At 31.1% G+C, this 18,279-nt stretch overlaps 1 protein-coding gene across 1 annotated transcript in view; it reads left to right on the forward strand.

Moving 5' to 3' along the window:
* LOC129223889 (N-acetylgalactosamine-6-sulfatase-like) overlaps positions 1 to 18,279 on the forward strand; it is a 43,296-nt gene that overhangs the window by 9,489 nt on the left and 15,528 nt on the right. Inside the window, exons 4-8 of the mRNA XM_054858264.1 lie at positions 2,451 to 2,550; positions 10,507 to 10,647; positions 14,479 to 14,545; positions 16,522 to 16,649; positions 16,872 to 17,008. Of these exons, the coding sequence (XP_054714239.1) occupies positions 2,451 to 2,550; positions 10,507 to 10,647; positions 14,479 to 14,545; positions 16,522 to 16,649; positions 16,872 to 17,008 (573 nt within the window). The remainder of the gene's footprint in view (positions 1 to 2,450; positions 2,551 to 10,506; positions 10,648 to 14,478; positions 14,546 to 16,521; positions 16,650 to 16,871; positions 17,009 to 18,279) is intronic.

Genomic DNA, 18,279 nt, shown 5'->3' on the forward strand with positions numbered 1-18,279 from the left:
CTCCATGATGAATGGAAACATTTGCAGAAAAGTTTTTCGAGAACTTCAGGGAAAGGAAAAATGAGAAGAGATTCTTTTGAAGAAATTATGGACGATCTCTTCGATATTGCTCATGCAAATGCTTTAGAAGACATCAAAATTGAAGAAGATAGGAAATTTCTAATTCTTCAGTGCCAAAAAGGAAGACCGGGCTCCATGGTTGGTGTTGACCTAAAATTAACACAAAAAGAAGAAAGGAAATCAAAGAAAAACAGAACAGAAGTTGCCCGAAAGAAACGAACTTATGAAGAAATGGAACGACAATTAGTCGACACATCTTATGATATAGTTTCAAGCAACCCAAGCAGTGACGGTTTTGACGACAGTAGCAGCCCTTCTTCTGTCATTGATAAACAATTACTAGAAACTGATATAGACACACTTGAGAGTACGGACAGTACGACTTACGCAGAAACTAGAGGTACATTGCATTTTTTTACTCCTCGTCTATCTGAAGTTTTTGATAGATGTAAAATCACAGATAGAAATGGAATTTACATACTGGTAGCTGCTGCAGAAGCATTTGGACTTGATACTAAAGACCTGATCATTAATCGAACTTCTCTTCAACGCCTCCGAAAGAAATTTAGAGAAGAAAGACATGCGGAAATTCAGAAAAAATTTAATTTAAATGATTGCCAAGAGCTTGTCTTACACTGGGATGGAAAGTTGCTCCCAACACTTGCAGGAGTCGAAAAAACTGACAGACTGGCAATAATAGTAACTTTCCAAGGCAAGGAGCAAATGTTGGGAGTTCCTGAAATCCCATCCTCATCAGGAGAAGAACAAGCCATGGCTATTTATGAAGCAGTTGAAAAGTGGGGATTGAACGATAAAATTCAAGCACTTTGCTGTGATACAACAGCCAGCAACACAGGCCGAATAAATGGTGCCTGTATTAATCTAGAAAAATTGTTTGATCGTGATCTGCTGTACCTTCCTTGTCGTCATCACATTTTTGAGTTAGTTTTAAAGGGATGTTTTGACTCTCTAATGAGTGCAACTTCTGGTCCAGACATGCCACTTTTCAAAAGATTTAAAGAAACTTGGACAAAACTCGACAAAAAAAATTATACCACTGGTAGCAATGAAGTACCTCATGATATTCGTGCAACCATGCTCGAATTTCTTGATCAACATCTTTCAGCTCGGAAACAACAGCGCGATGATTACCGAGAACTGTTGGAATTAAGTATGATATTTCTTGGTGGAATTCCAAAGTGTGGAATATCATTTCGTAAGCCAGGAGCTGTAAGTCATGCTAGGTGGATGTCAAAGTCCATTTATGCACTCAAGATTTACTTATTTCAGGATCAGTTTCCCTTATCTGAAAGGGAGAAGAACTCTTTAAGAAGAATATGTATTTTTCTTGCTCGAGTCTACGTTCGATCTTGGTTTCTCTCCCCGGAAGCAGTTAAAGCTCCATATCACGATTTCCTATTTATGCGTCAACTGATCGATTACCAGGATATTGATACAGAAATCAGTATTGTTGCTCTCAAAAAATTTTCAAAACATCTCTGGTACTTAGCTCCTGAAACTATGGCTCTATCCTTATTTGATGATAATGTTCCAACCTCGGTTAAGAGAAACATGGCACAAATTATGTTGGAAGCAGATAAAGATGAAGAATCGCAAGAAGCAGAAAACCAACAAAAGAGATACATTCCACATCAAAACAATTTTTCTAAGTTTATTAACAACGAATTTTCATCTTTTGTGACACCTGTTACAAAACATTTCCTCACCCGATTTTCTGTAAGTTCTGATTTTCTCAACAAAGACACTTCAACTTGGAAAGATGACCCTGGTTACACAAGTGGAAAGGAAAAACTTGATAAAATAATTGTTGTGAATGATGCTGCAGAAAGAGGGGTCAAACTAATTCAGGAATACAACAATATTCTTACAAAAGATGAAAATGAAAAACAATTTGTTTTACAAATTGTTGCTGAAGATCGCAAAAGATACCCTACTGCTACTAAATCCTCACTTAGGAAAAAATAATGTTGAACATTCGCTTGTTCCCGCTGTGTTTTGGTTCTGTAGAAATTGTTTGTCATAATAAAATGTATTTATCCTCTAAAAGCTGTTGTGTTAGTAAAGAAAAATTAAATATTGTTAAAAAAGCACGAGATTTCTAGGATTTGCTGAACTTCAAGTCGTTTGCGGCACCCCTAGAAATTGTCCAAATGAAGAGAAATTTTACACAGCCTGCTTTATTATTCATTGGAACAAGATAAGAGGTTGGGAGCAATAAAATTTTAACTTTCGAAAAATACCCTATAGCTAAGGGCCACCCTAATATATATATATATATATATATATATATATATATATATATATATATATATATATATATATATAAAATGTTCAACATTTACAACACTTTTTTTTTTTTTTTTTGCAAGCTTATACTCCTCAAGATATTGTTGGTGGGATAACATCAGAAATTCTACTTCCACAACTTTTAAAAAAAGCTGGATACTACAACAAAATAGTAGGCAAATGGTATGTATTTTTTTTAACATTACATGCATATTCTGCTATATTCCACAAACATGTTACTATGCCCTTCACCTGTTCAAAATACTAAAAAATCTTTTAAAATTACAGTAGGCCCACTATATATCGAAGTAGCAAATTGCTGGAAAAAAATTTGATATATAGAAATGATATCCGTTTGTCATAAAAATCTTCTAAAACATTAAAACTGAAGCTAATTTGCACCAACTGTATTATTGTTTCCTGTTTTTGAGTGAGTTTTCTGTAAACGTTTCAGTACTTTTATTATGACTTTCTGGTTTCTCATAATAGCCAGAACTTTGCTTGCGGAAATACTAAATTTACCAGAAATGACATTTTTGCGCCTTTATACATCTTCATTCTTCGGCAATTCAACTTGATCCGCAACATTAGGGGATTTTCGTTTTGACAATGTAATCAAGAGATAAGTAAAGAATCAATCTACATAACTTGAATAATTTTTACTGAAGCTAAAAAAAACTAGGAATGATAATCAACAGACAATAGGAAAAACTTAAAACTGCTTTTCCTGTATTACTGGTTGCAACTAAGATTTGAAATAAACTTGAGGGAATTTAAGAACTCCAGAACGAAACAACGACCTATCTACACAACCCACAATCCCAGATTCCTTGTGAGTTTTGAAGCAATCTTTAGTGAACATGCGTTTCTCCCCTTTTTCCATGAGACAAAGTCTAAAGTGGAAAAGAAATCTATGAATGTCTCTAAAAAAAATTCAATATTTTGAGATTATTTTGATTTATAGAAATAATTTTTCTATGTAATGGTCATGGAAATTTGCTGGGACTTTGATGTAAAGAAAATTTCAATGTGTGGAAGTTTGATCTATGGAGGTTCGTCTATATTTTTAAAATACATGAGTTTATTACAGTTTAATTCCATTTAGGAAAGTCCAAGAGACCGGTGATATCATTTTACAGTAACGCAATTTTGCTATACCGATGTTACAAATGGTTATATTGTTCCTACATAATTTGATTTTGGGCATATTGAATTCTTTGCTAAAACAAGATAATTTCTGTAAGGAACTTATAACAAAAAAATTTGACTGTATTGTGATTATATTAACTATTGCAACTACAGTGAAATCTCACCTACACTCCGCTTCTAATGTGTGCTTTTTTATATTTTTTCGACGACTTTCAGTGCTCCCAAGTCATTCTATAGGAAATCAATGACATTTATCACTTGTTTTTGCATTGTTCTAAAAATAAATTTCACATATGCAGGATTTTTTTTAACGTGTAAAAAATTCGTTTTTTCCTCAAATAGAAATAAAAATCATTTTTTTTTAGTTTCTGGAAGAATTATTACGCTATTTTAATTTTTACTAATAATAAAGCTGAACGTCTGGATCTCTGTCTCTCTGGCTGTCTGTTATGCACCGTTCGGCCAATTTTCATGACATTTGGCTCAAAATGAATTTGGGGGGGGGGGGGGAGCAACTGAAAGCGATTTTTCGAAAATTCGAATTTGTTCTTTTTCTATTCCAGTTTCAAGCTTATTCATTGCTTACTGGTCAGACTATCCTAGGTCATTCCATAGTGACAAACGTAACATTCAGAGACTAATTTGGTGCCTATCATGAGTTTAAAACATCAAATAATCATTTACTTGTGGTTTTGTGGAATTTTGTGAAAGAATAAAACTTATGTGTGACATTCATGCAATAAAACACAGTATAAATCACATAAATTGGTTTTTGAAACTAAACTACTAAAGTGTGACGAACGTAACATTTTTGCAACCTTGAATTTGCAACATGAAATTCAGCTCTCAATTTCTCTAAAGTTTAGGTAGATAGTATTGTAAAAACAGTGCAATGCGTTATTTTCATTGCTTAACTTTGCGTAACGAACGTTACATTGAAGAGCATAACTCTGAAGTTACGTTTGTCATGGTGATGACTTGTGTAGTTTTTAGACTGTTAAGCGTCTAAATATGAATTAATAAGTTAGCACTGATACTTTGTTTTAAAAGTAACATTTATGTAAACTATTTTTCAACACAGATTAAATAAAAGCTTTTTTATTGGCTTTGTGCTAAATTTATTTTTTCTCCTCTGTTTTGTAGTGAAACTTTTTATGCCAGATCTTTGCTTTTCTGATCCCTAGCATTTTTGTGTGACGGAAGTGACGTAATTGTTTTCAGGAAAAATGAAAAATGATAGCGTTTAAATTTGATTTTGTTAATAAAATTAACAATTTAATTTCATTGACTTAAGTAAGCATATGTTTGTGGATTTTATTAACTTAAAAAGTTTCAAATATAATGCAGGTTTTCGAGGATTTCTTTGATTCAAGTTCAAGAGCGTAAACCACATTGCTAAGGTTTAGCCTTGAATTTAGTTTATTAACTTTTATTATCAAACTTAACTTTATTATTATTTTCTTTTATCGTTTTTGGCAACAGCTGAACTCACTGTTTATAATCTATTTTTTTCTTTAAAATCTACAATCATGTTGTGAAAATGCCTAAGTTAGACGCAGAAAGACAAAAGCTTGGCGTGAGAGAAAGCATATGGGTAAAATGGTAGTTTAGAATGTAATAAAGAAGAAAAGATAAAAGTTTTCTTCTGTCTTGGATCTTTATATTACACTTTTCCTTTTATCACACACAACCAGATTTTTTTTTCCTGAAAGCTATCAAGAAATGTAATCTTCTTTACGAAAACAATATCCATTGTAAGGATTGTTTTTTCAAGAAAGCTTCTGCCAGGAACTTTTTGACTTTCATTTCTGCAACAATTATTCCAATACTATTATTATTATTTAGCACGATAACATATAAAAGCCTATTTTTTCCTGGAACTACATGGAAGAGCATGCTTTTTGAATCTTTTCGTAAACTTAGCGTGTTGAGAAAGGCGAAGTTGCATTGGTTTACAACTCTATACAAAGCTAGCTTACTGCTTCTTTACTTTTAACTCTTACTGAATCTCATCTCCTCACTTCTCATTTTTGATTCCTCAGTCTTTTTGATTTTTTTTAATCGTGTGTGTGTGTTTTTTTTTTCTTTTTGCTGTAATATTCGCAATACGCTCTGCTGCTGTTTTTTCTTGTCATTTTCTTTTTGTTTACCTGCTATTCTTGCTCTGCTTTAACCTCTCTCTCTCTCTCTCTTTTTTTTTTTTTTTGAGCTGCAGATTTTCCATAAAATGCAACCCAAGGAAATTCCATAAATATGTGTTGAAAATTGCATTAATTGTTGCAAAAATTACAAAATATTATACAGTAACACTAGACGACCCGTGCGGAACTCCGCACTGTGCTTCGAATCGTTTCATAAGGCATTTCGCTCCATAAATTTTCAAAGAAAGAGTATTATGAAGAAGAACCGAAAAAAGTAAACGGAAAAAAGTATGCGCACAGGAGAAGGCACATAATTTAAAGACATCAGTTACAAAACCTCGTTAGATACAACGTTGTGATAATTTGATCATCGCTCACCTTTTGATTGTACGCATTTTCAATGCAAACATAAATATCATTAAAAGTGCGACTGAGTGACTCGTGAAAAAGCAGTAATTGCGCATGTAAAAAAACAGTTTGTGTCAAATACAGTCCTGCCCATATGAGCATTTGACAGAAAAAAAGAAACATTAAAGAGATATTTATTGGCTCGGATTTGAACTGGCGCCATTCTGATTAACAGCACGACATTAAAACAAACCTAGCAATTGTGCCTTAATTTTTGAATGCGATTCATTGAAGGAATGCGTAATAAAAAACAGCAAAAAAGCTTTTTGCCGAAAAAAAAATCATGCGTCTATATAATTTATCATTAGCCAGCATGATACGTTTTAAAATTATTCGTAAAACAGGGAATTTGAATAAAGAATGCAGAAGATCTTAGGTAGCGATTGAAACAATCATTATAGAGAAGTAATAAATTCGATTGAAAATAAGTGTTTTTATTTTTGAATATTGAACAATTTCCCATTGCAGGATGCTTAAACCGTTACGGCTTAACTGCCTGCACATGTTTTTCTTTTAATCGGACACTTAAAATTCAAATCCAAAACCAGTTGAACTAAGTCCGTTTCTTAAGTCTAATTTTTCGAATGTAGACGAAATGTTTTTTTTTCAGCCGAAAGCAGAGGAGTAGAAAATGATTTCTTACTAATGAAGTTGATAATAATTTTAATGTTTTATATCATATTTTAATAAATAACTAAAGGTTTACTGGGAGAAACTTGTAGTATTAGTTTGGCGTAGTATTTTTTCATTTGTACAAAAGGTCGAACACTGCTATTAAAAAAATCTACATTTCAGCATACAATGAAAATGTTTTTCTGCACAAAAAAGATTCCTTTGAGGTAAATCTAGTACAGTTGGCTCTCTGTTTAACGACTTTCAAGGGACCATAAAAAATCGTCCTTAAGTAGAAATCGTCCTTAAATAGAATGCTTTTAACACTATAGTGGACAATCTGGGACCGTGAAAAGCCGTCGTTAAATAGATAGTCGTTAAATAGAGTGTCGTTAAACAGATCCAACTGTACTTTTTTTATGCTTACATTATGCTTAGTGGTCTGGACGGAGAAGCTTTAAAAAAAAGGAAGAACACCCTTCGATTAACAGTCAACTTATCTGAATGATTACTGTAGATAATAGTAGTAGATAGCGTAATAAAGGAGTCGAAACGCTAAGTAGCATTCCCATTGCATTTATTTTATTACGCATGTTATCTGTTGTATGTTATGAGTACATGTAATGCGTAATATTAATCTAAATTTGCTATTATGTCGGACAGCCCGAGCTTGCCCGCAGTTCAGATAGTTTATAACCGATCGCTGTACAGAAAAAAATTTATCAATTTAACAGAACAATCAAATCCAGTGCTACTAAGCTTTATTAAAAAACACACACACACACACAGGCTAATTTTAAATATTTTTTTTCTTGCCGAAAGCGACGCAAAAAATTGGAAAATTGTATTAGAACTTTGCTTTAAAAAAAAATGCATAAGAACTACAGGATGCATCATGGTTTTGAAACAGCAAGGGGCGTTTCCGAAAACTTGATTTTAAGACCGTAAGTCTATTTTTCCTCATTAGCCAGCCTGATAAGTTTTGAAATGAGGGGGAATTTCTTCAAGAGATAAGAAACACATCTCGCATATTGACAGAAAAACAAACCACAGAAATAATATATAAGATAAGATATTGAAGAGAAGTGTTTTTATTTTTGAAAAAATTTAGAATTTGTAATCGCAGGCTGCTTGAACCGTTATAGCTTAGATGGCAGCACGTGTTCATCATTTAACAGCACGGTTAAAATACAAAATAATTTGAACTAAATTCTTTTTTAAGCATAGCTTTTCGAATGTAGTAAAAATGTGATAAGCTATTTGTTTTTTTGCAAAAAGAACAAAAAATGTATATTTTTCCCTTTGAATCGAGGTAGTATTTTTTTATTTGTACAAAGAGTCAAAAACTCATTAGAAGAATCTGTATTTCAATATACGATTTATTATTTTTTTTTTTCTGAACAAAAGACAATTCCATTGTAGTCTGAAATCTTAAACCTCATACTTATATTTTTGATTACATTATGCTTTAATTTTCTTACTGGAGTCAAAACTTTAAAAACAAACAAAAAAAAAAAAAAAAACCTTTCAATTTAGCACAATGTTACATCAAGTTTTCATAAAGGCAAGGAGTGTTTCCTTCTCATTTATTCTATTCCCTCATATTTGTTATTGACTTTATTAAGTGTTTATGTAATGCGCGATATTTCTCTATTTTTTTTTTTTTTTTTTTTGATGCAGATTGTCCGGACATAAGCTCGAATACTTATTCTCCTGGTTACCAGTCGAACGCTGTGCCGATCAAGCTATTCAGCTCGGTCGGTCATCGTGGAAGTGAAAGTTATAAATGTAACCGAAAACCTCATTCTGGTTCTTTAAAACAGGTTTTTTGGCAGAAAAAAACAATTTTAAGACCGTGAGTCTATTTTTCGTCAGTAGCCAGCACGATAAGCTTTAAAATAAGGTGTAAATCAAAGAAATCGATCAAGAACTGAGAAAAATCTCACGTAGAAACCATACACAGGCTACAGAAATAATATATAAGGATTTGAACTAAGCTCTTTTTTAAGCGTAGCTTTTCGAATGTAGTAAAAATGAGATAAGCTATTTGTTTTTTACAAAAAGAAGAAAAAAAAATGCAGTTTACCCTTCAAATTGAGGTAGTAATTTTTTTTTTATTTGTACAAAGAGTCAAAAACTCATTAGAAGAATCTGTATTTCAATATATGATTTATTATTTTTTTCCTAAACAAAAAACAATTCCATTGTAGTCTGAAATCTTAAACCTGATACTTATATTTTCGCTTACATTATGCTTTAACTTTCTTACTGAAGCCAAAACTTTAAAAACAAACAAAAAAAAAAAAAAAACCTTACAATTAATAATCAATTTACTTCCATGTTGCATCAAGTTTCCATATCAGCAAGGAGCGTTTCCATCTCATGTATACCCTCATATTTGTTATTCATTGTTATCAAGTATTCATGTAATGCAAGGTATTTCTCTATTTTTTTTTTTATATTTTTATGCAGCTTGTCCGGACATGGGCCCGAACACGCATTCTCCTGATTACCAGTCGAACGCTCTGCCGATCAAGCTATTCAGCTCTGTCGGTCATCGTGCAAGTTAAAGTTATAAATGTAACCGAAAACCTCATTCTGGTTCTTTAAAACAGGTTTTTTGGCAGAAATTTTTTTTTTAAGACCGTGGGTCTATTTTTCGTCAGTAGCTAGCACGATAAGCTTTAAAATAAGGTGTAAATCAAAGAAATCAATCAAGAATTGAGGAAAATCTCACGTAGAAACCAAAAACAGGCTGCAGAAATAATATATAAGGATTTGAAAAACAAAAATTTCAAAATATACATTTCATTAATTTTTTATTGAACTAATCATTTGAAAGATACAGTGTTTGTTTCTAGCTTTGTATAGAGTTGCCATTACATTCGTCACAATCAATTTGCTACATTCGTCACGCTGATAGCTAATTGTGTAAATAATTGAATAAAAATTCCACATTTTAAATGCATTCTGGGAAGCTCTTGGGAAAAAAATAAAGCAAAATTTTTCTTTTTATAGTGCTATAAAAAATGTGGAAGGGAAAATACAAAGTTTTGTGATTAACGTAACAGACACACAGAATTCATATTAGGCTCAATGAGAAAAAAAATTAAAATTCAATACAAGCACTGAAATCTCAAAATGCAAGCAATAGCTGAAAAAAAAAAAAAATTACATCGAATGTATGCTTAAAAAATTACAGGTCGCGTTTCTTGAATGCTTTATAGTTAAAATTTACATGTTGTTGTTGAAGATCTTCAAACTGTAGTTATTCTATGCTCAGCATTTATTTTGAAAATTCTTTTGAGAGATTTGAAAATTAAGAATGTTATCTCTAAAATTGAGTATAATACATTATTATACATTACACATATTGATCGAGTTTGAAATTTTGGTCTGCATGTTGACATTTTCGTGGAATGACCCTCCTATGTTAAAATTTTTGTTTCTTTGTATAGTTACAGTGGTTTCCATACCACTGAAAATGTCAATGTGTATTCTTTAGTAGCATTCTTATTCATGATCTCACGCCAATTTGTGTTACATTTTAAAATTTTGTAAGCTGTTTTCACTTTTGTATCTTGCTTGCTTATGAGCTTTTTCCAGTTGGTTCTTTGAGCCTGTGCATAATTGAGACTATGTGTTTGATGCTGAAGTAGGAAATTTAACTAAAAAAGATGTAAACGCTATTGAATAAAAACTCAAATATTATTGTAAGCAACTAAAATTTAATGATTATGAGTTCCTTTTGCTTACCAAAATATTCTTTAATTTGTTTCCAGATTTGCATTCAACATGGTTTAATCCAAAGTAATGAAATTATTTCTAGGCACCTTGGCCATCAGCCAAAATTCCTACCTTTACAGCATGGATTTGATGAATGGTTTGGCTCCACAAACTGCCATTTTGGGCCTTATAAGAAATCTCCTCCAAACATACCAGTTTTTAGAAATAATGAAATGATAGGAAGGTAAAATTGTAGTTTTTTATTTCTTTGAATTTCTAATTTGTAAGTTTGACTTGAATTAAATTTTTTATTTTTGTATACGTTGCTCAATCCATGTGGGCAGGTGTGACATTTTTGCATATATACCATGTTTGCACTTTGTTCCTGAAAGTTTAAACTTTAGGTTTTTATTATGATACTAGCTGCGTGCTCGGCGTTGCACGGGCTACTTGAAAAATGAAAGAGATGTCGAATTGATGTTTTTGTATTACTCTGACATCAGTTTCTAAAGCGCTAAGGAGAAAATAAATACGCATACTGCAAGGTTTGCAAAACACCAGTAGAGCATATTTTTGGCAAAAATATGTTTAACATTAATCACAGTTATCAATGATACAAGTTATTACATCTGATAGACTATATCTGAAATATTTATGTACAATCACAATCAGTTTTTTACATAAAATGACACACACTTTTTATTTGATTACGTGAAACTAAAGCACCAAGACTAAATAAATACCAATAAGCATTAATTTAATACCAAGTCATCAGATTCCAATTTAGCTTTATTTAAAACCCTTGAAAACAATCTTTTTTGTTCAACTCTGTTTCACTTAAAGAAATCCAAACAATCTTAATTTAACATGTTCTTTTAACAATACAAACTGTATTTCAAAAATAGAAACAGGAAGAAAAAAGAGAGTTATTACAATTCGAAAATTCACCCATGGTGACGGGAAAAAGTCCAACAAAATAAACATAATTAGTCGCACATCTTAAATGTACCAAAATATGATGCCGGTTGAATGATAAACTTACAATACAATCAATAAACATTGCAAAAGAAACAACTTTCATGTGCTGAAAAGAATTAAGAACGTTGAATGTAAAAAATAAAAAAAGGACAGACGATAAAATAAAGGCTATGTCTGAATAGAGCAACCAATTTTAAACTAATTTAAAATGAAATTCTAGATGGAAACAATGTTTTAAGATTTGGACAGCAGCCAAAAAAATCTCTTTTAAAACAATTATTAAAATTTTACTTGCTCACCCATATGCAAAATGGCAACAGGAAAGAAATAAAAATTCCTGAATAACGTTATATTAATTAACTTTTTAATTAAAATCTCCGCTAATTGAAGTCGCACAACTACGAGATTGGTCCTATTGTTTTCTTTAGAAAATTTCGAATTGATCGGTATCTCGTTTGACTCTCGATTCGCAGCGGTTCTCGAGAAGATCAATCTTCAGACAGACAGACAGACGAACGCGAACAGATTTTAATATTATAGTGGATATTCTAATATAAGGAACCATTATGTTATCATTATATAAACTATCAGTTGTGTAAAACGTTAGTCCTGCGTATATTCTGTCTGGCATGTTATCCAAGCTGCTTTTTAAACATATTGTATTGACTAACTTGAATTTCTCTTGTGTTGCCTACCTTATGCTGTGTTATAAAAAGTGAACTGTATCAATTAAATGCTTTTTTTAAGGATTTATTTTAAAGTTAATCATTCATGAAAATTTTAAGTGGCCCCCTTTGCTTTTTCAAAAAAAAAATAATGGCTGCATGTAAAAAATGAGCAAGAAAGTCAGATATTTTTGTAACAAATAGTGTTAAAAAAATTTAGTGTTAGGTTTTGAAGATAAATAAGTCTTCCGTTCATCTAACTTTTGCTGTGTTTAGACAAAAGGTTTGAATAGTGTCCATTAATGACTGAATTGAAAAAAAAAAGTTTATCATTCATGAAAATTCTAAGTGGTGTTCCATAAGATTTAGTGTTATAGCCTTTGTTTTTCTTTAAATATGTATATATATATTAAGGATGTTCATAAACATTAAGTGAGGTAGACATTTTTTTTTAAACAAATAGTGTAAAAATTAAGGTAGTGTCAGTTGTGAAGATAAATAAGTCTTCTTTGAATAGTTCAAAAATAGACTGGATATGAAACTAACACACTGGGTATGATTTCAATAATTATTAGCTACAGCAACTGTTTGGTTTTTGCTTGTATTAAAAGAGCATTTAATAGTGTCAATTATAAGCAGGGTTGTAGTTTTAGCCGGACAAAACCTATTTTGGTCATGCCACTAGCAAAAACCGGCCAAAACTGAATTTAACCACCATAGAGCTGGCCAAAACTATTGTAAAAAAGCACACCAATATGCATGCACATATAGTTTGTTGGTATGCATAATGTTGCACATTTTAATGCATAATTAAAATAAATAGGATGTCTATTTATCATAATTAAAATAGTTTTTAAAACTGATTTTTTTATTTAAATGCAACTTTTCTTATTTACGTTAAAAAATTTTTACAACAAAGGACGCTTGTTTATTAGGAATATGAAACAGCCCGCAATATAAAGTAAGAGCTATTTTTCAGAAAACTTGTAGCATGTCTTCAATGAATTAAAAAATAAGTACTGTTTGAAACATATTTTTAAAGAATTATGAGATATTTCTCCTGTGATTTGACTAACCTTCTTAAACATGCTGTCATTTATTACTTGCCTAGGGTGTAAAATTAACTGTTTACTTAAATAATGAATAGTAATTGATCAAGAAATTGATATTTCATACGATTTTTAATTAGGTGCTCATTCATTTTCATTTCAAATTTTATTACTTCCTATATCCACCTCCAACTGTCAAAATTGGACAAAACTAATTTTGACCGAGCCCGTTTTAACCGGTTTTATCCATGGTTAGAACCACCACTGGCCAAAACCCGTACAACCCTGATTATAAGAGCAAAATTAATGTGAATATTTAATGATAGGGTACCATTTTTTGCTTTAAGAAAACAGATACCCTTCAGTTTGTATGCATATCTCAGGTAGTAACGATCAAAAATGTAGTTGTGATTGAATTTTTGACTGAACATAATGCATTATTCTTTAAATAAAATTTCCTCGCATTGTAAAAATGTTAAATCTTTTTTCAAAACAAAGTTAAGGTGTGAAAAACAATTACAAAAGGCAAGAAATTTGTTGCTCTGTTATGATTTTTTTAGGATTTTTTTTATAAGCACTACAGCTTTAAATATTACATTATTAAGTTGCCTATTCCAACAGCTTTTGTAAAAAAAAAAAAGGTTGTGGAGAAGATAATGTAATAAATCTTTTAGAATCTTTTCTTATATTTTGGCAGGTTAAAGGATCATCGGTGGGACTTAACATGCTTTAAGTCTACGTTTTCTGCCTATAAATGTATTAGCTGTAGAACGCAGTTAAGGCACTGGAATACTGCCGTCATAATCTAACAGCTCCTAACAGTTCAATTTCAACACTAATCAAACTTACAACGTTTCTGATTTAGCGATTAAAAAAAAGTAACAAAAAACACCATTTTGATTCCACAGACATATATTTTCAAACTGTAAAATCGGTTTAAAATATTAAAACTTGAGTATATAGTTAAAAAATTTACTTTAAAAAAAAACTTTATCTCTTTTTATTTTTAAGATGTGGATTTCTTTCTATTGAGGGTCAAATAGTAAACAAGCTCTTTTAATTATAATTCTAGTGTTTGTTTACTGAACACTAAGCAGGTATGAATTGAAAATGAAAAGGTATAGGGGCTTTATTAATTCGATTTAACTTCATAAAGGAACAAAATGTTTATGTTTTTGAAAATAGAGATGTGAAAAAAAAAAGTTAAAATGTAAGGTAAGCAATCAGCAAACTTTAAATAGATGGTTACCTTTATATTTTATTTAAAAGATAATTCAGTTTTTTTTAATCGTAAAAAAATATATTTATTTAAATGAGTCTTATTGCTTCAAAAAATATTTTTTAATCCCTACAAAATTTGAATTAAAATTAATTTTTTATTAGGTATTATCAGGATTTTAAAATTGATCAAAGTACTGGTGAATCAAACTTTACACAACTATTGATAGAGGTAAGCTTAGAATATTCTGAATACTTCATCGCATAATAATTTCAAATAAATGGATATTTTATCTTTTTTATGCTTACAGTGATTAAACAAGGAGATTTTGAGTGAATTCCTTCAATTTTGAGAAATATTTTGTAATAATAGCTAGGCTTACAGTAAATAGGCATAACATACATATCATCTCTTATTCATCAGAAAAAAACATAAAGTAAGTTTGGGTAAGTGCATCCCCTGAGAATTTTGGTAATGCTGACCTGAAGAGATTTCTGCCATACATTGAATATGTTGGGAGAATGTCTAGTGATAATTCCTATAAGTAGAGATTGGAACTGGCACTTATAGATAAAACACAATCAGTGATAATTTACGTGTCTTCTACAGAACTCTAACCTGAAGATTGAGAAGGTTAGAGTTTTGTTTATTTTGTTTTCATATCAAACAGCTGAAGTCAGCAAGTGTAAGTTGTCAGGGCCGGATTTAGGAGAGGGCAGGTGGGGCTACCATCCCTGAGCCTCCACAACAAAGGGGCCCCCACAATAAAATTTTTACAAAATATCCTAACTTTCACGTGTCAGCAAATTTTACGGTTTTTCTCCCATACATGTTTTTTTTTTTTGTATTTCTACAAAGAATGCTTGCACAAAAATAATATTATTATTGATATATGAGAAACCCCTGATTGCAAGTATCCATTTACTATCAATTTTTTTATTTGATCGAGCATTTCAGTGGAAATATATTTTTTTATTCATTTAATTTGTAATTTGTACCTATGAGTTAAAGAGAAATAAAGTAAGTAAAAAAAACCCGAAAAATGGTTAACTTTGCAGGTCATCCTTGCAACTTCTCGCTTCTTGAGCTCAAAAATATAAAAAATTTATGACGAAATGACTTGAATGGAAATTTTTTAAATCAAAAATATCGGATATATACATATATATCAAAATATTCGGATATATATCAAAGTATCGGATATTTTCGAAAATATGAGGATCTTATTGAACCCTAATTAGGGGCCTCCACTCCTTCGTTGCCCCGGGACCTCCACACTTCCAAATCCAGCCCTGTAAGTTGTATTATTTAGTAACACGTTACTACTAACATATTCATGGCTTGTTTTAATGAATTACTGTAACCAGACGTTGTTTATAAAAGGGGTCGCACTTTCCCTTTCTTTTCAAGTATGATGGGGTAAGTGCGTTCCATATTATGGGAAAAGTGTGACCCCATGCAATTTACCTATGATTTTGCTTATAATTGCTATTTTCAGTTCATTCTTTATTTCCTCTTTTCAATAACTTCTACCAAATTCCAATTGTGCATTCAATTTGGAAAACGAGGAGAACCTATATTTAAAAGAATGGATCAAGAGAAATTGTATTTGAAGGATAACCCCTGAGCAAAGTTAGACTTTAAAAACTGAAAGTGAGGTGTCAATTAGATAACTTTAACGTAGCAGTTAGGTAATTTGGCGTTCCAAAATGAATTTTTGTAGTCTATTTAAAAGCTAGACGAGGTTGGATATCTTTCTTTGGTAGAGTTACTGCGATTCTTCAATTGGTAGAAAGAATACAGAGAATTTAGATGAAAGCAATGTTTATGAGACAGAAATGAGTTTAAAAACAATCAACGATGAAGCTTTATTGTTGGAAGAAATCAAAAAATATGAAGAAATGAAATATTTAAAAAATCAAGAATGGAGTTTTAGACTTCTGTAAAGTGGGAAAAACAAAATATGTATAAGAAAGATCAATTCAATCCTAAAAAGCATAGTTATATACAAAAACTATACATTTAGGTTTCTAATCGAGGGATGGCCGCTTGAAAAGGTTTTACTGTATCATGCTTTAATAATCAATGTTTGTCTAAAATGGCTGATCATTTAGCTTTTTTTTTTTAGCTGTGTTGTGTTCTATTTTACGTAATACCCTCTTCGTTTCTTTATGAGTATTTTATAATCTACTTTTATTATTTAATAGGAAGCAGTAGATTTTATTGAAAAAGCAAGTAATGGAACCAAACCATTCTTTTTGTATTGGACTCCTGATTCTACTCATGCTCCTTGTTATGCTTCTAAAAAGTTCTTGGGATCAAGTAAAAGGGGATTGTATGTATTTTAATCATCATATTATTATAAAATATTCAATTTCTTACCAGCTCTGGCTATTTTGAATATATTTTAGAATAATATTACATATTATATATAATAACATGTATTTTATATATCTATTTTACATTACTTCAAAATTTTAACCAATAATATCTAAATGAAGAAGAAGTTCATGAAAACAGTGTGCATATGGCAGATTATTTGGCATTTATCTTTAAGGTATGGAGATGCTGTCAGAGAGTTAGATTATGGAGTATCGAGAATTCTATCTACTTTATATAAATTGAAGATTGAAAAGGACACTTTTGTTTTCTTCACATCTGACAATGGTGCTGCACTTGTTAGCAAAACTGAGGGTAAATATATGCTTTAAATATTTAGCCCTTCAAAAGCACTTGATTTTTTTTTTTTTCTGAAGTAAGGTAAAGCCACCAGTAGTTGACACTTTAAAAATTAACTTTTGCGTTTGTTAACATTTCTTGGAGTAAATTCATCATAGGAAAAACTAAATAATTGGTAAAGGCTTTACAAATTATTCCCCTTTCATAATGTGATAAGAATTATATTAATAGAATGAATGTGAAAAAGAATTATGTTTGTCTTTAATTAAAAAGGACACTTGGTCAGTAGTTGACCCAAAGCCAAAACATGAATTTCTAGTAGTTGACTCTCTTTAGTTTTAATAGTTGACATTGTTTAGAAATAAGACTAAAGGCTTAATAAATGAATTTGTGGATACTTGTTATAAATATAGAGCTGTAATAAAAGTTATAGAACAATACAATAATTTAACGTCATTGGCCATAAGTTATGAGACTGTGAGAAGTTAACACTGCAAAAGTTCTTGTTCATGAGCTGAGTAAACATTGCTCATTCTTAAAGGTTCATCAATATGGTACAATATAGCTTCACCATTCATAGTCATTTTTTGGCCATTTCCAAACTGTTCCACATTTTGGCATTGCTAAAATAGTAGCAGCAGTTTCAGAAACATCAGATAGAAATAACTCTTTGTAAGACAGGACTACATATACTCTCCCACTTTTCTCTCAAATAGTAAGATTTCTACCATTTATGTTCTGATTCAAAAATGCTAGAAATAACATGCTGCTGAACAATTCTGCTTTTGTGCACTCATTAGTTTAATAATGGCCTACTTAAATATCACTTACTGTCTCTCTTTCTCTCCCTCTTTTAGTAGTTTTTGGATAAGAAATGAACTACAAAACCTAGATTCAAAAATTCATTATAACTTTCAATCCAGGGGTGTAGCCAGAGGGAGCTGACTGGGGCAACTGCCCCTCCTTAGAAGGGAGACTTTTACCTCCATGCTCATTACTAATGTCATAAAAGATAATTTGAAAATACATTTTTAGGACTTCATTTTCAAAAAATTTCTGAGGGGAGCCACATAACTGCGTTTTCTTTCACATCTGACCATAAATGGCATACAATGATTTCTTTCTTTCTTTTTTTTTTTTTTTTTTTTTTGGAGGGGGGAACTTTAATTTCAAACCATTTCTGGGTGCCGGCACTGGAGGGGGGATAGTTAAAAAATACTTTCTTGTTGCGTATATGCTCCACCCTCCCTAACAGGAATCCTGGCTACGCCCATGCGCATGTGTGC

Source organism: Uloborus diversus, chromosome 6 (assembly GCF_026930045.1).
Source record: "Uloborus diversus isolate 005 chromosome 6, Udiv.v.3.1, whole genome shotgun sequence".
Lineage (NCBI taxonomy): Eukaryota > Metazoa > Arthropoda > Arachnida > Araneae > Uloboridae > Uloborus > Uloborus diversus.